Raw genomic sequence first — 21,551 nt, forward strand, 5'->3', positions numbered from 1 at the left:
GGTTGCTAAGAGAGGGCAGCTGTGGAGCAATGAGCTTAGTCAAGTCCTGGATGGTAGTCCAGACACCCCAATGTCTGCTAACACCCCTGTCTCCCTAGACTGTCCCCTCTCTGTACCCTCCCAAGCTGTCCTCTGTTTCTGAAGGAGAGTCCAAGGCCCTTTTCCCTCTGTGAGGTGCTGACTGCTAGGGGAGATACTCCATGGCAGCAAGGCTTAGGGAGGGAGGCTTGAGGCCTGAGTTCCCACAACCCTCAGAGAGGAGCCCAAAGGCCACGCCCCACATTAAGTATTGATGCCACCCCATTACCCTAGGTTGGAGTCCAGAGTCTTCGACCCTTATTTAGTGATAGTTATTAGGGTGGAAACTCCCTGGAGCCCGCGGCTGTGGCCACACTGTAACTCAGAGCCATCTACGTCCTTCCTCTTTCTCTCACCCACCCCTCTCCTTCCCTGGTTCCAGGGGGTTTCAGGCTCACGTGCAGGCTGGAGGGGTCTCACAGTCGTAGCCATCAAACAGACACTCTTCAGAGTCACACTGTGGGTGGCACTGCCCGTCCCGGAAGAGAAGCCAGCACCGAGAGTGGGAGGGGCAGCCCTTCCAGGGGTCTGGGACTCCCAGAGAGCAGTCCCCTCCATCCCAATTTCCTCCTGGGCCACTGCAGCCAGCATCGCACGCCCCATCTCCACTTCTGCCCTCACACCCCTTGGCTCCCGGCTTCTGACACCGGGGCCCTGGAGAGCTGTGAGGGCAGGAGCATCGAAAGCCTGGGCCCCCCAAGCCCGTGGTCTCTGAGCAGCTGCCATTGTATAGGCATGGGGAGGGAGGGCCACAGCCTTTAGGAGCTGGTGGGGTCAGGCAGTCAGGACCCTCATAGCCATTGAGGCAGGCACAGCGTGGTGGGAAGCCTGGCTTAGGGGAGGGCAGACACAAGCCTCCGTGGTGGCAGTGATGGAGGCCGCAGGAAGGGGCCCTGTGGCTGCAGGTGGGGCCTTCAAAACCCTGTGGAGGGGAGGGGAGATATTGGAGATGGAACTTGCATTATTCTTCCCACTCCCCATCAAGCAAACTGTTGGGTTAAGATGGTGCAGAGGGTCCTACAGTCTCATATCTAAAAGGCGCCTCAGAGAGCATCAAGTTAATCATTTTGTGGATGTTGAAACCATGTCCCATGGTAATTTCACACAATGACATATTACATTATTTGGAAAATGGATGAAGCACAGTTGAGTGCAACAACCTGATGGACTGTGGCATTACAGTGCAAGTTCTAGAAGACTAAACAGTTAATAGAATGTTACTATTATTATTATTATTATGAGACAGAGTTTCACTCTTGTTGTCCAGGCTGGAGTGCAAAATGGTGTGATCTCGGCTCACTGCAACCTCTGCCTCCCAGGTTCAAGCGATTCTCCTGCCTCAGCCTCCCCAATAGCTGGGATTACAGGCATGCACCACCACGCCCAGCTAATTTTATGTTTTTGTAGAGACAGGGTTTCACCATGTTTTTCAGGCTGGTCTCGAACGCCTGACCTCAGGTGATCCGCCTGCCTTGGCCTCCCAAAGTACTGGGATTACAGGTGTGAGCCACCATGCCCGGCCGGTTTTTATATTATTATCTTACTTCTTAGAAATAGGATCATATGTCTTCCTCTTCCTCTAGAGAGGGAACAGGATACAGGAGGAGGACATAAGTAGATGTAAGTTATTATTAATATTGAAATTATTGGGTTAGGTTCATGGGTGTTACACTGTTAGAATAATAAAATAAAAGAAGACCAGGCATAAACCAATGTCAGTATATCAGGAACTAAAGCTTAAGATTAGTCTAATTCCATCATCTGAGACCCATAAATACATACACATACACACACAGTTAAAATAACCTATCTGAGGCCACCCACCACGCAGCCTGAGCTTGGGGAACTCCTGACCTTCCCTTAGGCAACGCCTGTGATTTCTGAAAATTCCATTCATGCTATCAGCTGCCTGCTTTTCCTTTGACTGCTTCTGAGAGACACTTGCCACTGTGAACTTGGCGTGGCTTTTTCCAATAATTTCCACATCAGTGCTCCCCAACAGTCCCTTCTGGGATTCCAACTGAGGTATTCTTGCCTTTTGTCAGTATAGGGGGCAACAGAGAAGGCAGATTTGTGGTCACTTGCCTTGGGGCAGTGGCAGATGAAACCCAGGGGTGATCCTGCTGTGTCCTCACAGGTCCCTCCATGAAAGCAGGGTTGGCTGTGGCAGGGGTCTATCTCCACCTCACACCATTGGCCTGTAATTGTGGGGGAGATTAGATGTCACACACTGCATCAGTCACTACCTCCGTCTTAGCCCATTCCTAGATGTTGGCCCAGTGCTAGATGTGCCGGTGAAGGGCTCCTAGGGCATCTTTTCTGGGTGGGGGTGGGCGTGGAGGCAGGGGATGGACCAGGTGATGGCTGCCACATGGGTGGAGACTATCTGGCTCTCCATGGTCTGCTCGGCTGTGCTCCAGACATGCTTGTGCCCCTTGTCCTGGGGCCTCACCTGTGTGTCCAGGAAGACACTGGCAGTAGAAGGCATTGGCCAGAGAGTGGCAGGCTGCAGTGCCTGTGGGGTGGCAGGGCTGGTCCAGACACTCGTCCACGTCTCCCTCACAGCGTAGCCCCACAAAGCCTGGAGGGCAGGCACAGTGGAAGCCTCCAGGTTTGGGGGTGCAGGTTCCATGGTTGTGACAGGGTTGGGACTGACAAGCATCAAGTTCCTTTGAGCAGTTCTGTCCATTGTAGCCTGGGGCGCACTGCAGACAAAGAGGGTTAGACAGGGAACCCGTGGATGAGCCCAACCTAGCACTACAAGGGACCCAGCTCAAGACAGTTTGTCCAGTCCCCCACCTTCCAGCTCAACAGCATCACTCAACTCACCATCCATCATGGCCATGCATCACAACCCTTCTACCTCAAATGCCCATGAGACACAATTGTTCGGTGACACACAACTCAACCTTCCCCAGTCCCAAACAATCTCTATGACACACTGCCACCAAACACAGCACCATTTTTGGTAAAACCTTCCTCCCCTACAAAAATACCCACCAGGCTCTCTAATACTTTATTAATTCATAAGCATCAACTGAATGCCTACTTTGTGTCAGGCACTATTTTAGGCACTAGGAATATGAAGAAAGTTAGAACTCATTCCTATTTCCTGGGAGCTCTCAGTCAACCAGAGGAAAGAAATGGCTAGCATTTATTGCATGATTTGTATATGTAACCTAAAAATCCCCCGAATGACATTTTATTTGGGTTATCTCATTCGATTTTTACTTTGCACGTAAGGAAGCTGAGTCTCTGAAAGGTTAAGTGACTTGTGCAAGTCAAATAGCTATAGGTGGCAGAGCTGGGAATCAATGAAGTTCTGTGACTCCATAACCAATGCTCTCAACCATTTTCTGCTTCTTCATGCCACTCAGCTAGTGAAAGAAGGGTCATTGGCAAGATCTGTACCACATGCTGGCTTCCTTGCAAGAGGAAGGAGAGTGTGCAAGAGTAGAGTACCAGGAAGGCAGGCTTCAAAGAGGGAGAAGGGAATTCACAAAGAATCCAAGGAGTGGTCAGAGAGCTGGAAGGAACAGGTGATGGGAGTGTTTTGGAGGAGGGAACTTCATAAAAGAAGTAAAACTGAGTAATGGGTGCCCAGAGGTTTACTACTGATCAGTATACTGCTTTTGTTTATGTTTGAAAATGTTCATAATAAAAGGTTAAAAAATAAAATTAAAAAGTGAGAAAAGAGGGTAGGTTAGGGGATCTGTCTTGAGCCTTCTCTCAAAAGTTGTAGTTCTGGCCGGGCATGGTGGCTCACGCCTGTAATCCCAGCAGTTTGGGAGGTCAAGGCGAGTGGATCACTTGAGGTCAGGAGTTTGAGACCAACATGGTGAAATCCCATCTCTACTAAAAATACAAAGAAAAAAAATTAGCTAGGTGTGGTGGCAGATACCTGTAATCCCAGCTACTGGGGAAGCTGAGGCAGGAGAATTGCTTGAACCGGGGAGGTAGAGGTTGCAGTGACCCGAGATTGTACCATTACACTCCAGCCTGAGCGACAGAACAAGACTCTGTCTCAAAAAAAAAAAAAAAAAAAAAAAGTTGTGGTTCTATATCTCAAAATAATAAAGGCCATATATGACAAACCCACAGGTAACATCATATTGAATGGGGAAAAGTTGAAAGCCTTTCCTCTAAGATCTGGAACAAGACAAGGATGCTCACTTTCACTATTTTTATTCAAGGTAATACTGGAAGTCCCGGCCAGAGCAATTAGGCAGGAGAAAGAAAGAAAGGGCATCAAAATTGCAAAGGAAGAAATCAAATTATCCATGTTCACAGGTGACATAATCCTATATTTAGAAAAACCTAAAGAAAACAGTTTAGAAACAAATTCAGTAAAGCTGTAAGATACAAAATCAATGTAGAAAAAGTAGTAGCATTTCTATACACTAACAGCAAACAATCTGAAAAAGAAATCAAGAAAGCAATCCCATTTATAATAGTTACAAAAAATAAAAACAAACAAATACATTTAACCAAAGAAGTGAAAGAGTACTGCAATGACAGCTATAAAACACTGATGAAATAAATTGAAGGGGACACAAAAAAATGGAAAGATATCCTGTGTTCATGGATTGGAAGAATGAATACTGTTAAAATGTCTGTGCTTACCAAAGTGATCTACAGAGTCATGCAACCCCTATGAAAATACCAATGATATTCTTTACAGAGATAGAAAAAACAACCCTAAAATTTATCTGAGCTGTAAAAGACCCAAATAGCCAAAGCAGTCTTGAGCAAAAAGAACAAAGCTAGAGGCACCATACTACCTGTCTTCAAAATATACTATAAAGCGATAGTAACCAAAACAGCATGGTGCTGGCATAAAAAACAGACACATAGATCAATGGAATGGAATAGAGAGCCCAGAAAAACAAGTCCAAACATTTACAGCCAACTTACTTTCTTTTTTCTTTTCTTTTTTTTTTTTGAGATGGGAGTCTTGCTCTGTTGCCCAGGCTGGAGTGCAATGGCATGATCTCAGCTCACTGCAACCTCCACCTCCTTGGTTCAAGCGATTCTCCTGCCTCAGCATCCTGAGAAGCTGGGATTACAGGTGCATGCCACCACGCCCAGCTAATTTTTGTATTTTTAGTAGAGACGAGGGTTTCACCATGTTGGTCAGGCTGGTCTTGAACTTATGACCTTGTGATCTGCCCGTCTCACCTTCCCAAAGTGCTGGGATTATAGGCATAAGCCACCACTCCTGGCCAGCCAACTTACTTTCAACAAAGGCACCAAGTACACACATTGGGGAAAGGACACTCTCTTCAATAAATGGTGCTGGGAAAACTGGATATCCATATGCAGAAGAAACTAAACCTAGGCTGGGTGTAGTGGCTCATGCCTGTAATCCCAGCACTTCGGGAGGCAGAGGTGGGTGGGTCACCTGAGGTCAGCAGTTTGAGACCAGCCTGACCAATATGGTGAAACCCCATATCTACTAAAATTACAAAAATTAGCTGGGCGTAGTAGCATGCGCCTGTAGTCCCAGCTACTCAGGAGGCTGAGGCAGGAGAATCGCTTGAACCTGGGAGGCGGAGGATGCAGTGAGCTGAGATCATACCACTGCACTCCAGACTGGGCAACAGAGTGAGACTCCATCTCAAAACAACAACAACAAAAAATCACAAAAAACGAAACCTCTATCTGTCATCATATACAAAATAGATTAAAGCCGTACATGTACAACTGGAAACTATGAAGCCACTAAAAAAAGAAAATTCGGCCGGGCATGGTGGGTCACACCTGTAATCCCAGTACTTTGGGAGGCTGAAGCGGGCAGATTACAAGGTCAGGAGTTTGAGACCAGCCTGGCCAACATGGTGAAACCCTGTCTCTACTAAAAATACAAAAAAAAAAAAAAAAAAAAAAAGCTGGGCGTGGTGGTGGGCGCCTGTAATTTCAACTACTTGGGAGGCTGAGGCAGGAGAATCGCTGGAACCCGGGAGGCAGAGGTTGCAGTGAGCCCAGTTCGCGCCACTGCACTCCAGCCCAGGCAAAGGTGCGAGACTTGGTCTCAAAAAAAAAAAAAAAAAAAAAAAAAAAAAAAAAAAAAAAAAAAAAAAAAAAAAAAAATGTCATTTGGAAAATGCTTCAAGACATTGGTCTGGGCAAAAGTTTTTTGGGTAAGACCTCAACCCTCAACAGCACAGACAAACAAAAGCAAAAATAGACAAATGTGATTACATCAAGCTAAAAAGTGTCTGTGCAGCAGAGGAAACAATCAACAGAGTGAAGAGGAACCTACAGAATAGAAGAAAATATTTGCAAACTATCTATCTGACAAGGGATTAATAATCAGAATATATAAGGAACTCAACAGCAAACACCACCACTACCACCACTGACAAATAATATGGTTTAAAAAATGGGCAATTGATCTGAACAGACATTTCTCAAAAGAAGAGATACAAATGGCCCACAGGTATATGGATGGAAATCAGGGAAATGTAAATCCAAACCGCAATGAGATATCATCTCACACCAGTTAAAGTGGCTATTATTGAAAAGACAAGGGCCAAGTGTGGTGGCTCACGCCTGTAATCCCAGCACTTTCAGAGGTTGAGGCGGGAGGATCACTTGAGGTCAGGAGTTCGAGACCATCCTGGCCAACATGGTGAAATCCCATTTCTACTAAAAATATAAAAAATTAGCCAAGCGTGGTGGTCCACACCTGTGATCCCAGCTACTTGGGAGGCTGAGGCACAAGAATTGCTTGAATCTGGGAGGCAGAGGTTGCAGTGAGCTGAGATCAAGTCACTGTGCTCCAGCCTGGGCAACAGAGCAAGACTCTGTCGAAAAACAGGAAAAAAAAAAAAAAAAAAAAAAAAAAAACCCAAAAAATAGCAAATGCTGGCAAGGATGCGGAGAAAGGGCAACTCTCATATGCTGTTGGTGGGAATGTAAACTAACATAGCCAGTATGGAGAAAAGCATGGAAGTTTCCCAAAAATTAAAAAAAGATCTACCATATGATCAATCTACTGTTGATTACATATCCAAAGGAAATCGGTATCTTGAAGAGATATCTGCACCCCCATGTTTATTGCAGCACTGTTCCCAATAGCTAACATATGGAATTAACCTAAGTGCCATCAACAAATGAATGGAAAAAAGAAACTGTGGCATATATACACAATGGAATATTATTCAACCAGAAAAAGAATGAAATCCTATCATTTTCAGCCACATGGATGAGACTGAAGGACATTATGTTAAGTGAAATAAGCCAAGCATGGAAAGACAAATATTGCATGTCTCTCACTTTCACCTTTGTGCCACTGCCTTAGTTAGTCCTGACCTTTCTTGCATTCCAGATAGAAACTTGCATCAGCCTCCTATTGCATGTCTAATATTGCTCCTCGCTCACATGTGGGAGCTAAAAAAGTTAGTCTCATGGAAGTAGAGTAGAATTATGGCTACCAGAGGTTAGAAAGGGTGGCAGGGAGGGGGAGATGAAGAGAGGTTGGTTAACGGATACAAAATTATGGTCATATAGAAGGAATAAGTTCTAGTGTTAGATAGCAGAGAAGGATGATGATAGTTAACAATTTGTATTTCAAAATAACTAGAAGAGAGGATTTGGAATGTTCTCGACACAAAGAAATGATAAATGTTTGAGATGATAGATATCCCAATTACCCTGATCTGATCATGACACATTGTATGCATGTATCAAAATATCACATGTGGCCAGGTGTGGTGGCTCATGCCTGTAATCCTATCACTTTGGCAGGCTGAGCGGGTGGATTGCCTGAGGTCAGGAGTTCTGAGACCAGCCTGCCCAACATGATGAAAACCCCATCTCTACTAAAAATACAAAAATTAGCCTGGCGTGGTGGTGCGTGCCTGTAATCCCAGCTACTCGGGAGGTTGAGACATGAGAATTGCTTGAACCTGGAAGGCAGGGGTTGCAGTGAGCCAAGATCGTGCCACTGCACTTCAGCCTGGGGGATAGAGCGACTCTGTCTCCAAAAACAAAAAGACAAAACAAAACAAAAAAACCTCACATGTACCCCATAGATATGTACGACTACTGTGTGTCAATAACAAAAGAAAATAAAATGGCAACCACACACACAAAAAAGGTTGTGGTTCTAAGCATATGAATCAGGCTGCTTAGACCTGAATGCCAGTTTTGCCTCTCCCAGCTGAGTGACCTGGACCACGAAGAAGAGACCCTAATCAGCCTGGGGAGAAGTTAGGGACATCTTCCTGAGGAAGGTGCCCCTGAACACCAGCCCGTGGAAGAGGGGTTGGGAAGGCCATTCCAGGTAGTGTCAATAGCAGGGATAAAGGCTGAGAGGCAAGAATCAGTATGGGGTATGTGGGAAAGTCAGCAGCAGTTTTGTGTTGCTGGAGCAGAGAGTAGGAGGGTGAGATGGGGAGAGCTGAGGCCTGAGAGGCAGGCAGGGCTGGGTCATGCAGGCCTTGGACTTTATTCTGAATGAGGCGGGCAGTCACTGAAGGTTCAGCAGGGGACAGACAGGTCAGCTGGACATTTTCAGTAGAGTACCCTGGTCATGGGGTAAAAGCTGAACCTGTAGAAGGACAAGTGTGGAGGCAGGGACCATAGTTAGGAGACTGATGCAAGTATCTACCTGGAATGCAACAAAGGTCAGGACTCAGGCAGTGGGACAAAGGGCGAAAGTGAAAGCACAGACTTGAGAAAACTTCAGGAGATAAAGTGGCATGACTTTGTGGTTAGTTGGGTGTGTGGGGTTTTAAAAAAAGGGAGGAGAAATGGATACACTGGGTCTTCCCTCAGTCACTACTGTCTCTCCCATCCAGACCACCCTTGTCTTTCCTCCCCCTTCTCCTGCAGACCCTCTCACCTGGCAGAGATACCCACTGGGCTGGGCCATGCAGGTGGCCCCGTGCTGGCAAGGCCTGGACTCACATGGGTTCACATGATCCTGGCACAGGCTGCCTTGGAATCCAGGGGGGCAGTGGCAGAAATAGGAGGGGCCACTGTCGACACAGAGGCCTCCATTCTGGCAAAGGGAAGAGACGTCTATGCCTAGGGAGAGAGACAAACAGGGATATATAAAGACCAGTGGGGGGCCGGGCGCGGTGGCTCACGCCTGTAATCCCAGCACTTTGGGAGGCTGAGGCGGGTGGATCACGAGGTCAGGAGTTTCAGACCAGCCTGGCAAACATGGTGAAACCCCATCTCTACTAAAAATACAAAAAATTAGTCGGGCATTGTGGCGGGCGCCTGTAATCCCAGCTACTTGGGAGGCTGAGGCAAGAGAATCACTTGAACCTGGGAGATGGAGTTTGTAGTAAGCCGAAATGGTGCCATTGCACTCCAGCCTGGGCTATAGAGCAAGACTCCATCTCAAAAAAAAAAAAAAAAAAAAAAAAGGTAAGTGGGGATGTGGCCAGGTGCTGTGGCTCACACCTGTAATCTCAGCACTTTGGGAGGCTGAGACAGGTGTATCACTGAGGTCAGGAGTTTGAGACCAGTCTGGCCAACATGATGAAACCCCGTCTCTATTAAAAATACAAAAAAATAAAAATAAAAAAATTAGCTGGGCATGGTGGCACATGAATCCCGGCTACTTGGGAAGCTGAGGCAGGAGAATCACTTGAACCTAGGAGGCGGAGGTTGCAGTGAGCTGAGAACGTGCCACTGCACTCCAGCCTGGGTGGCAGAGTGGGACTCCATTTCAAAAAGAAAAAGATAAGTTGGGAGGATGAAGGGTATATTCAGGGCCCAAACTCTGGGTGTAGAGGCCTTTACCTTGGGGACCACTAACATTCCTGGGTGGAGGCCACTCTGGGCCCAAGGAGTTAATAACTCCTGGCACTGAAGAAATTAGAACATCGAGTTTTACCTCTCTCCTCACCCTTTCTGCCAGAATGTTGGAGACATACCTCTAAAGCTTATCGTAGTGTTAAAGTAACTGTGTTCTTGGCTTAAAATAAGGCTTGAGCAAGAAAGAATTCAAGGGATGCCTCAGGTGAGGACATGTGGCTTAAGTCTGTCCCCTGAGTTCTGCATTCCTTTGATGTTCTCTCCCTGTGATTCCCATCAGCTCTCCCTTAACTCCATCATAGTCTCTTTCCCGAGGTCTTCTCATATCAAACCTTATTCTCAGTATTATAGTTGCCTATAGGGCAGGTGCAGTTGTAGCCAGAGGGCTGGGGGTAGCAGGTCCCCCCATGGGCACAGGGTGCAGAGACGCAGCCCCCTAGCTCTGCCTCACACTCTGGCCCTGTCCAACCCATGACACACACACATGAGGATCTGGTTGTAAAGAGAAAGGGGAGGGTTTTTCTCTTCTCCTACTGCATCTGCTCCCCTCCCTGCTGCCTGGACCCCATGACTTCCTCCTCTTCTTATTTTAGTGTTCTTTGTCAAAGAGGTTGGCGTGACATTGAAGTGAATGGGGTGGGGTGAAATGCGTTGAGTGTAGCTGGATTAGGTGTGGTCCACTCTGCCTGGGTTATGATGATCAGGACAGAGTTGAGTTGTTCTACGCTGAGTCATGTCCCTCATGGTTGGGCTAAACTGGAATCCTGTGGAATGGGCTGGTTGGTGTTGCTTGAATTGTGTTAAATGAGGTAACAGGAATTGCGTTAGGCTTCTCTGATTGCACAGTTCAACACCTGTGCAATCAAGAACTGATTTGTCTGTGTGGTTTTGATTCTCAGGTGGTTGTTTTGGCCAAAGGCTGTGTGGATGCCCGCAGGAATGGGGCAGGTGAGAACACCCATGTTTTCTTCATCTGCTCTCCAGTCAGTGCTGGGGTTGGTTGGTTGGTTACCTTGGCTCAGTGCAGCCTTCTGGCAGGAGGACAGTGGGAGGTTGCAGAGAGGCCCGGTCCATCCCTGGAGGCACAAGCAGTGGAAGGAGGGCCCAGTCTGGAGGCAGTGGGAATTGCGTGGACAGGGCTTCTGGGCACATAAGTCCATCAGAGTCTGAGGGGTGGGAGGGAGTGTGAGGCAGGACACAGCATTAGATTCCCAGCCCAGAGATGGTCCTCTGCTCACTCCAGCTCCTCGAAATCCCTTCCTTCAAAAACTCTCTCCTGAATGGCCTGGGACCAGGTGACCCTCCCTGGTTTCCCTCCCAGCCACTTCCCTCCTCAGCACACCTGGCTTCAATGGCCCTCACCTGGCAGCTACCTCCGGTGTAGCCAGTGGGGCAGAGACAGCGGGGACCCTGAGGGCTGTCCTGGCAGGTTGCCCTATTCCTACAGGGGCTGAACAAGACAGAGACAGGGCATGATAGGAAGAAGTTCAGGAAACAAGGGGAAGGTAGTGTGTGATGTTGTTGGGAGGCAACCACTGGGAGGTGGCAAGCCAGGAGGGAAGGCGGAACGAGGGGTGTGGGGTGGGAGGCAGCCTGGAGCCCAAGGGGAGATGAGAGGAGGGGTGGGAAGGATGAGGGGCTTTCTCCCTTCTAGGGGTCTTTGTGCCTTGCTCACCTGTCTGCACAACTGGGGCGGATCTTTCCCTCACAGCGCCGGCCCTGGAAGCCCATGGCACAGAGGCAGGAGAAGGTGCCGGGTCTGTTCACGCAGGTACCCCCATTGAAGCACGGGGCTGGAGAGAGGAGGCTGTGAGGGTTTGGGTTCCTTGCCTGTAACCTGACCTGTGACCTCAGTCACACTGTACATAGGACATACACCCCCCCCCAAAATGACAGCTCACTGCCATCCAATTAATTTTTATTTATTTATATAATACTTTATTTTTTTTTAGATAGGGTCTTGCTCTGTTACCCAGGCAGTAGTGCCATCACAGCTCACTGTAGCCTCAACCTCCTGGGCTCAAGTCATTCTCCCACCTCAGCTTCCCGAGTATCTGGGACTACAGGCCTCAGCCACTGTGTGCCCAGCTAATTTAGAGATGGAGTTTCATTATGTTTCTCAGGTTGGTCTGTCCAATTAAATTTTAAAAAATATGACACAAGCATACCCTCCCCAGTTCCTCCATTCTCCTGTGGCCCCCAGCCCCATGACACAGTGGGCACTCACCAGACACACAGTAGTCAGTGATGGTTTGGCACTGGGGACCTGTGTGGCTTGGAGGGCAAGTGCAGTAGTAGCCTCCAGGGCTAGGGTTGCAGGAGCCACCATTGAGACATGGCCCTGAGTGACAAGCTGTCATCTCCTCACTACAGGTAGGCCCTGAAGGAAACAGGTGGGGGCTGAGAAAAGGTGTCCTCCTTCCCTCCCTCCACTCTCCTCCTCTTTCCTTTTCCTTCCCTTCCTCATCCCAAACCCTATTATTCTCTCCCATCAACCTCCTTTCTCACCACCTCCCACACATCACCCGTGTCCCCTGCAGCCCAGTTCTCCTTAGTGGTGACTGAGACACAGGGCCCATGGTCACCTGCCTTACCCTTGACTTAGGAGGTGACCAGCACAGGGTGTATATGGTTTAGGGAGGGTCTCACCTGTGTAGCCTATAGGGCAGGTGCAGTTGTAGCCAGAGGGCTGGGGGTAGCAGGTCCCCCCATGGGCACAGGGTGCAGAGACGCAGCCCCCTAGCTCTGCCTCACACTCTGGTCCCGTCCAACCCATGTCACACACACATGAGGATCTGGTTGTAAAGAGAAAGGGGAGGGTTTTTCTCTTCTCCTACTGCATCTGCTCCCCTCCCTGCTGCCTGGACCCCTATGACTTCCTCTTCTTTTGGCCCTGAGATTCTGGCCTCTTTCTTCAATGACTTTGCTCTCAGCGCCGCCCCCGTCCTCCCCAACACCTGCTCATTTTCTCCAACTAGATATGTGCATATATACGTTTATATATATGTGTATGTATATATATATATATTCTTTCTGTAACTTGCTTATTTTCTGTCTGTCTTCATTAGAATGAAAGCTGCATGAGAGCAGTGACTTTGTCTCTTTTGCTTTGTGCTGTTCCCCCAAGGCCTGGAACAGTAGCCACACAAAGTAGGTGCTCAGCAGATTNCCTTCCTTCCTTCCTTCCTTCCCTCCCTCCTTCCTTCCTTCCTTCCTTGCTTCCTTCCTTCCTTCCTTCCTTCCTTCCTTCCTTCCTTCCTTCCTTCCTTCCTTTCCTTCCTTCCTTCCTTCGTTTCTTTCTTTTATTTTTTTGAGACGGAATCTTCCTCTGTCGCCCAAGCTGGAGTGTAGTGGTTCGATCTCAGCTCACTGCAACCCCTGCCTCCTGGGTTCAAGTGATTCTCCTGCCTCAGCCTCCCCAGTAGCTGGGATTACAGGCGCCCGCCACCACGCCTGGCTAATTTTTGTATTTTTAATAGAGGTGAGGTTTCACCATGTTGGCCAGGCTGGTCTTGAACTCCTGATCTCAGGTGATCCACCTGCCTTGGCCTCTCAAAGTGCTGAGACGACAGGCGTGAGCCGCCACACCTAGTCTCTGCTTATCTTTCAAGACTCATCTCAGCCATCACCTCCTCCATTTTTAGTCTGGGTTGGCTGGTCCTCTGTGCTCCTGTAGCATCCTGCACATTTTTCTCTTAGAGCACCTCTGTGGGCTATAATCAACAGGAGACTTGTTGGTCTCTCTGTATTAGACTTAAAGTCACGTGAGGATGGCAACTGTCTTACTCAGATTTGCCTCTGTGTCTGGCATAGTAGGCACTTAGTAAGTGCTTACTAAATAAGCAAGTGAATGCCTTTTCTTTGAGCCCAGTCCTCTTCTCCCGAGCCCCAATCACACCATTTACATTGGGCCCATGTGGGCCCTACGGTAACCCCTGCCCTTGTCCCCATGGTTGTATGGTTGTACAATTGTGCAGGTTTTACACTAAATACTTTTAAAGGATACCATTCTCATTCTATTCTCACATCCCAACCATCAAACACCCGCCAATGAACTCTGCCCCAACCCAAATGGAATAAGATACTCTGCCAGTTCTTTCCAATGCCTCCCCTGCTAACCTGTGAAACCAGAGGGGCAGAGGCAAAAGAAGGCTCCTGGAAGATCAAGGCAGCTGGCTCCAACAGGACATGGGTCACTCAGGCACTCATCCACCTCTGTTTGACAGCGTGGCCCTTCAAAACCTGTGGCACAGCAGGAAGGTCAGGGACCTGCACGGACATCTGCCTCCTGCCCCGCTGTCCCCCACAGTGTGTGCCCCAGTTTACCTGGGAGACACTTGCAGTGGAAGGCTCCAGGCTGGTCCTGGCACTGCCCACCATTGGCACAGGGAGAGCTGCTGCACTCATCGATATCCTCCTCACATCGGGTGCCGGCGAATCCTAGTGGGGTGGAATTGGGTGGGGAGAGGAGGCCAAGGTCATCGAGGGAGGCACAGCATGGAAAGGTGAACTTGCAGAGCTTCCCAGAGAAGACACCTGGGGCAGGTGGGCGTGGGGTAACAGGAGAGTGATGCGGAAAAGGTGAAGCTCAGCCTCCTGCCAGCTGTGTGACTTTGGGAAAGCTGGTCAACCCTCTAGGCCCCAGTTTCCTGTTCTGTGTAAAAGGGGAATAATAATGGAACCTACGTCATGGTATTGTTAAAAAGATTAAATGACATAACGCCTGAAAAGTACACAGCCAAATGGCTAGTCTGGAGTAAGTGGTGAATAAATGTAGTTATTATAGTAGCAGGGGACAGAGGGGTGTCAGGTGAGGCTGGAGAAGAAAGGCTTGGGACAGCTTTCCCTGGGTTTATGATGAGAGTGCCAAGACCAGCCTGGGACCTCAACATGCACACACAGAGCCTGTGCAGGAGGGCTGGAAAGGAGGGATTGTTGGGTGATTTGGCAAGACAGAGATGAGAATGGGCAAGTAAGCAAGGGAAGATTTGGGGATGTAACAGTAGAGATTTTGGGGAGCAAAGACAGATTTGGAGGACTCTTTGGCTAGTCTAGAGAGAGCTTCAAGGCCTTGGGTGATTGCTGGGCCTGAACTCTGCAGGTTCAGAGACCTGGGGTCTGAGGGTGGCCAGAGTGGCATCTGTACTCACCAGGCAGGCAGATGCACTGGAAGCCATTGAGCAGGTCATGGCAACCCGCATGGTTCAGGCAGGGATCTGAGGCACACTCATTGGTTTCCACCTCACAGAGCTGCCCCTCTAAGCCTGGGGACATGGGGATCATGAGGGCTGTGGCTCAGCCAGGTCTGCCTGGGAGACCTGTACTCTAGAATCAGCCCTGCTCCCGACGTGCTCAGGCCATCCTCCCCTGAGGTGCTGTCTGTATGGGGTTGAACAAGATGAACCCTGAGGCCCTGCTGCTCCTCAGTGTGTGGCCCTGCTCCTTGAGGTGCGAAAGGCTACGGAACAGGGTGCTTGCTGGGGACCTGGGGGAGGACTGCAAGGCTTTTTTGTGGTCATTCCTGTGTATACAGAGGGCGGGGCTCACTAGGGCAGGCTGATCAGCCTGGAGGACCTTGAGGTACAAATAGGACAAATTGGCTTGGAGAACGAGTCCCGCCTCTTTTTCTGCCTGGGCGGGCCTCCATGCCAGGGAGAACGGAGATCCCAAAGTGGAGGAATTTGAAGTGCATCTGGGAAGCTTGTTGCTCCCATATTTGTCCCGTTGCTTCGGGTTCATCCTGGTCTCCACTGTCTCATCCTGAATTGAGGCGGGATCAACCTCCGGACCTTGTCTTCCTTTCTTTTCTTGCCTGAGGAGTCTGCTTCTGAAGCTCCTTGATATCTACAACACTGTCCCTTGGGTTACCGACCCGTTTTCTCTTATTTTTCTATGATTGTCTGTGGGATGACCTGAGCCAATATCTTTGGGTGCCGCTCAGTTTAGAAAGGCGATATGGGGTAGTGGTTATAATTGTTGAAGCCCTTGGTTTGAATCTCAGCTCTGCCACTTGCTAGCTGGGTGACCTTGGACAAGTCACTTAACCTCTCTGTGCCTCAGTTTCTTCAGTTATAAAATGGGCATTGTGGCAGTGCTGACCTCACAGGGTTATTGTAATAAGTAGACGAGACAATGCCTGTAACATGCTCAGACAGTACCTGGCATAAAGTCGGCTGTTATTTTTCTGATTTCATTCAACTCCTTGATGTTGCTCTCTCCCGGGGGTGACTTTTCCCCATTAAAACTAACCTGGAGGTGGGTGCAGTCTTGCAGCAATTTTTTTCTTGTTGTACCACATTTTCCTGTTGTATCACAGGGCTTTTGGGATTTTAAGGGATTACCTTTCATCTCTACATGGGAGAGTTTCTATGATTAGAGGGAGCATTCTGGGGTGACCTGAGTAAAGGCTGCAGCACGGAAAGTTTAGGAACTGCTTTTCTACCCTCTCTTGCTGGGCTGCTCTGTACAGTGGACCAGGTTTTGCAGGCTCTATGATGACTATGAAATGAATGGCAGCTCCCTCCAGAGTTGAGGAATGCATAACCTCGCTACCATCTGTGGTAACCTTTCTTCTAGGGGTCATGGGTGTCCATGAGTTTTTATCTGGGGGTAGAGAGAGAAGCATCTGTGGTAACTTACCCAACTGGCCTGAGGCTGTCCTTACTTTGGAGGGGACATTCCTAGTGGGTTCAGGACTATTTCCCTGTTTTCCCCACCCAAGGTCCCATCCAGCTGGTACCTGGTGGGCAGAGGCAGTGGAAGGTGGCAAGTAGGTCCAGACAGGTGCTCCCTGGGTGGCAGGGCTGGGAGAGGCACTCATTGTGATCAGCCTCACAACGGGAGCCCGTGTAGCCAGGTGGACAGAGGCAGTTGAAGGAGCCAGGAGTGTTGAGGCAGGAACCGCCATGTTCACAGGGACTTGGGCCTTGCTGGGCTGGGAGGAGAGAAAAGCTGGGAGTCCACAGGGGTCAGGGCGGGAAGGGCAAGGAGGTCAGACTGTCAGGGAAGGTGTGGGGGCCTGCATGTGGCAGAAGAGACCAAATTGGTGAAGGGGCTTGTATCTTTAAGATGGAGAGGAAATAAGGGACCAAATTTATGGGAACTGAGGGGCTGAGCATTGGAGAGAGGGTCATGCAGGCAAGAGATGCCAAATCTGGGCAAATTCAAGGAAAAAGATGTTTGTTTTTTTTTTTTTTTTGAGACGGAGTCCGCTCTGTCGCCCAGGCTGGAGTACATTGGCGCAATCTCGGCTCACTGCAATCTCCGTCTCCCGGGTTCATGCCATTCTCCTGCCTCAGCCTCCTGAGTAGCTGGGACTACAGGCACCCACCACAGCGCCCGGCTAATTTTTTGTATTTTTTTTAATAGAGACAGGGTTTCAATGTGGTCTCGATCTCCTGACCTTGTGATCCGCCCGCCTCGGCCTCCCAAAGTGCTGGGATTACAGGCGTGAGCCACCATGCCCAGCTGATGTTTGGTTTTTTAATTGGAAAAGCAATCTGCCCCTTTCTGTCTTCAGTGCAGAGGCCTGTCTGAGGCTCAGAGAGGCTCTGAAGTGGGAGTGGCCTCACCCATTAGACACTCATCCAGGTCCTGGTGGCAGGTGGGCCCTGAATAGCCGGGCTGACACAGGCAGAGTGTGGAGCCTGTGAGGGGGTTGGTGCTGCACTGGGCATCCCCATGGCACGGCTGGCTCAGACACATGTCTTCCAAGTGGCACAGGAGCCCTAGAGGGATAAGAGCAGGTGAGGCTCTCAGAGGCCACTTGAGGCTCCTAGCAGCCATCCTGGTGCTTCTCTCGCCCTCCTTCTCTACCTCCCACCTCCTGATACCCTCTACCCCCATACCTGTGCGTCCAGGTGGGCAGAGGCAGGAGAAAGAGCCCACCCGGTCAATGCAGGTGGATCCTGGGGCACAGGTGGCAGCAATACAGTCATCCAGATTCTCCTCACAGCTTGTGCCCCCCCAGCCACTCACACACACGCAGTGAAAGCTGCCCGCAGAGTTCTGGCAGGTGCCGCCGTTTCTGCAGTGAGGGGGACCCTGGGCCTCACACTCATCCACATCTTCGGAGCAATCCCAGCCTGCAGGGGGTTGGGGAGGGGACAGGGGCTGAAGCTGGGAGCCCTATGAGTAGGGGAGGCCAGGGGCCAACTCTCTGGGCTACGCGTGCCATGAATGTGGCTTAAACAACTCACCTGTCCAGGTTTCTGGGCAGAGGCAGGTGTAGGTGTCCAGCCCATCCTGGCAAGTGCCCCCATTCTGACATTGGTGGTTGACACAGTTGTCTGGATTCACCTCACAGTCTGGGCCTATGAAACCTGACAGGGTCGTGGAATCAACTGGGGGAGGAGGCTCCAAGGGAGACATCCTGCCCTGCCCAGAGAGAGGGGCTGCAGGAGAGCCCCTGTGAGGACACACCTGGGGGACAGAGGCAGAGGTGAAAGGTGGAGTCTTTCCCTGGCATCAGCTGGCAGGTGCCCCCATTCGAACAGCCCCTAGGAGGGCAGGGTCCTGCCCGGAGCTCACAACGTGGGCCCTCCCGCCCCACAGGGCAGAGGCACTGGAAGGAGCCCAGGGTGTTATGGCAGGAGGTGCCTTTGGGGCAGGGTCCTGGGTCCTGGAAGCACTCGTTGACATCACGTTCACAGGCATGGCCCTCGAAGCCCGGTGGGCAGCGGCACTGGATCTGGGGGTACGTGGCCAGACACACCCCTCCATTAACACATGGGTTGGCTGAGCAGAAGTCCCGAAGCTGGCACTGCTCACCTGAGGCAGAGGACAGAGGGAGCCGTTTCTAGCACTGTGTGAGTTCTAGCCCATCTGAGGTTACCCAGTGCTCACTCTGGATTATCTCTGGGTCTCATTTTCATATTTCCTTCGCTTTATTACCATACTCTCTTTGCTCTGTTCCATCACCCCTGATCTCAGTGTTGCCATGGTTTGGGAGGGTTTATCCGGAGCGACCATATCTTCTAAAGTGATGATGAGAGTATTGGAAATTGTCCTTGCCTGAGAAAATCTGGCACATGGGTGATCTGGGGGGAGGTGAAAAGCACCCCGCGTCTGCAGGCAGGAGACTCAGGTGGCACCTTGCTGTGCCACAACTGGTTGTATACCCTTGGGTGAGCCACTTTGCCTTTCTGATCCTGGTTTCCTCATCTTTAAGTGGGTTTAGGCCCCTGGAGACTCACTTCACAGTCCATGCGCACCAGTGGGAATGGCGGCCGCTGTGGAGGTGCCAGGTGCTGAGCTGAGCAAGCACTTCTGAGCATTGGCCCCTTGTATCCTCTCAGCAACCTTATGAAGTGTGACCATTACTCTCCCTGTTTGTCAGCTGACAACTGAACACCAGAAAGCTAAAATATCTTATACGAGGTCATGTAGCTGGTCAGTGGCAGAGCTGGCATTTGGATCCAGGGGCTGTCGCAGAGCCCCTAGTCTGAAGCACTAAACTTGCCCCAGGGTTTTACACTCCTCCTCCTGGGGTGGCCCCACTCCTCTCTCTGGGTCACATCCCTCCCTTCCCGGTGCCTCTCCCACCACTGCAGTCTTCCCAGGTGCTATTATGGCTCCCTCCACTCAGAATGGGAGCCATTTAGATGCTCAGAATGCAAAAGCCTGGAAGACCCCTGTATGCCGAGCAATGAGCCTCTAGCTGCTAGGCAGCAGGGAGATTAAGGGGGCTAGGATAGGCATCAGGATGGTGCACAAAGGAGGCTCATGGCACCCTTAATTTGGAAATATTTTAACATTTTAGCAATCAGTACAACCCTGCTGGTGAATGTGGGTCGTGGAGAATTGGCATGTTGATTCTCATGGCTTGTCTTCAAAGGGCTTGCAGTTTCTCAGGCTCCAGTTCCATCTTCCCCACCCACAGCCTAGCCCATTGCTCCTGCCTGTCCCCTCCTGGCCGCCCCCAGCAGCGCTTACCTGTCCATCCAGGCATGCAGGAGCACTGTGGGCGGCCTGAGGCCTGGATGTGGCAGTGGCCCCTTTTGGAACAGAAGGAGGGAGGACAAGGATCTTCAATCTGGGCCTGGCATCTCTCGCCAGTGAAGCCAGGGAGGCAAGTGCATGAGAAGTTGGGTGCCAATGGAGAGGGAGAGCTGGGGGGCCCTAGGGGAGCGGGAAGCAGGGCTTGGCAGCTGCCTCCATTCTGGCAGAGCTGGGCATTTTGGCAGGGGTCAGGAAACTGGCACGTCTCACCCAGGAAGCCAGGGGCACACCTGGGCAGGGGAGGAGAGGAAAACTCACATCACTGGTCCCTCTTCCCATTCTCGCCCACCTCCCTTCTCTGCCTTCATTTGTTTCCCTTCATCTCCTTCACTTCCTCCCTTTCTTCTTTGGTCTCACTTCCTCACCTCTCCCCCCGCGCTCTCCCTCCCCCTTTCTCTCCAGTCTCCCACCCCTGCAAGGCACACTCACTGGCAGGTCCCTTGTCCCAGAGACAGGCTCAGGCAGGTGCCTCCATTGGCACAGGGTTCTGGGAAAGTCCCACACAGCAGCCCTGAGGGTGGAGAGGCAGGCGCGATGGAAGCCCTGGGTGCCGTGCCTCCACCTTTCCTCTTCCGGGTGCTCCTGAGAGACCTGCCCGCAGCAGCTCCCACAGGTGCTCTAAACCACCTCTTCTTCACACCTGTCCCCACTCTCCACATGGTACCCAGCCCCAGCCCCAGTGCCCTCCATCCCAGTTACTAATCCCCACCCCCCTTTCCTGTTTATTCTCTGGCCTCCTGAGTCCGGCCTCGGACTCCATCTCTCGGAAGCAAGACAACAGGGGTCAGAAGGGGGGCGGAGGTGGCTCCCGGGAGGTGAATGGCTGAGACTTCGAAGAGATTTCCTCCCGGAAAGGCCCAGCATTGAGCCATCCGGGGGGTGGGGACAGCTGGACTCAGAAAGGGACTTAGTAGGCCTGACCTTTCATGTCCTCATCTGCTTCCCTCTCATCTCTTCCCCAAGCAGGTGGTCAGTGTGTTCCCTCTTCCCCTCTTCCCTATGGCTGCAAGAGTCCTCCAGTGCTAGTGCTGATGAGGTTCTTCCTGGAGGTGGGCACCCTCTCACCCATCCCCCGGCAGTCACTACCCCTGGCACCAGGCCCAAAGCAGGTCCACGGGAACAGCCGTTTTTCCCTGCAGGCCGTCTCTATTTGGGCAGTGAGAATCTCTTCCACCCAGTGTCCCTCACACAACCTGGGGCTTGGCCCTCTTCCCCCACCCCACTGGACATCCTCCTATGGGAAATGGGTCCCCCACCTCACCCACACCATGCCTCACCTCTGGTTATGACCACTGAGACACATAACAGCAGCAGCAGCAGCAGCAGTGAAGGGGGCTGCATTCCAGAGCCCCTTCTCCAAGCCCAGGTCCCTGTCCCTCTTCAGGCGGGGACCCTCAGAGCCCTCACTGAGGTAGGAGCCACCTCCTCTGCTCCCACTGCCCCTCTTCCTCCTCCTCGGCCTGCTGCAAGCCTCACGTCTGAGCTGTTTCCTGAGTCACACAATGTCCTGGACACCCTAGTAATGGGGGGCGGGGGAAGAGTGGAGGAACACTAGGGGGGATGAAGGAGGGGCCTTCTGTCCCTGACAACCCCTGGGGAAGTAGGACAGTGTGCCTGGAGGGCAGGTGATAGGAGGGGAGAAGGACTCTCGGAACCCCCGGGGCAGTCCCAGCCCTGCTGTTTGTTGATCTGGTCTCTCC

The 21,551-nt window shown here is 50.9% G+C and overlaps 1 protein-coding gene across 1 annotated transcript in view; it reads right to left on the minus strand.

Annotated features, from left to right (window-relative positions):
- NOTCH4 (notch 4) overlaps positions 1-21,341 on the minus strand; it is a 28,112-nt gene extending 6,771 nt beyond the window's left edge. Inside the window, exons 1-21 of the mRNA XM_025382329.1 lie at positions 21,129-21,341; positions 20,281-20,362; positions 19,786-20,081; positions 18,274-18,621; positions 18,051-18,173; positions 17,700-17,936; positions 17,424-17,579; positions 16,592-16,786; positions 15,003-15,116; positions 14,179-14,292; positions 13,972-14,094; positions 13,879-13,909; positions 12,502-12,647; positions 12,080-12,232; positions 11,528-11,645; positions 11,215-11,302; positions 10,865-11,018; positions 8,927-9,111; positions 2,531-2,783; positions 2,164-2,276; positions 477-1,000 (exon numbers count right to left, since the gene is read on the minus strand). Of these exons, the coding sequence (XP_025238114.1) occupies positions 477-1,000; positions 2,164-2,276; positions 2,531-2,783; positions 8,927-9,111; positions 10,865-11,018; positions 11,215-11,302; positions 11,528-11,645; positions 12,080-12,232; positions 12,502-12,647; positions 13,879-13,909; positions 13,972-14,094; positions 14,179-14,292; positions 15,003-15,116; positions 16,592-16,786; positions 17,424-17,579; positions 17,700-17,936; positions 18,051-18,173; positions 18,274-18,621; positions 19,786-20,081; positions 20,281-20,362; positions 21,129-21,192 (3,617 nt within the window). The 5' untranslated portion in view covers positions 21,193-21,341. The remainder of the gene's footprint in view (positions 1-476; positions 1,001-2,163; positions 2,277-2,530; positions 2,784-8,926; positions 9,112-10,864; positions 11,019-11,214; positions 11,303-11,527; positions 11,646-12,079; positions 12,233-12,501; positions 12,648-13,878; positions 13,910-13,971; positions 14,095-14,178; positions 14,293-15,002; positions 15,117-16,591; positions 16,787-17,423; positions 17,580-17,699; positions 17,937-18,050; positions 18,174-18,273; positions 18,622-19,785; positions 20,082-20,280; positions 20,363-21,128) is intronic.
- Positions 21,342-21,551: the final 210 nt, after the last annotated feature.

This window comes from Theropithecus gelada, chromosome 4 (assembly GCF_003255815.1).
Source record: "Theropithecus gelada isolate Dixy chromosome 4, Tgel_1.0, whole genome shotgun sequence".
Taxonomy (NCBI): domain Eukaryota; kingdom Metazoa; phylum Chordata; class Mammalia; order Primates; family Cercopithecidae; genus Theropithecus; species Theropithecus gelada.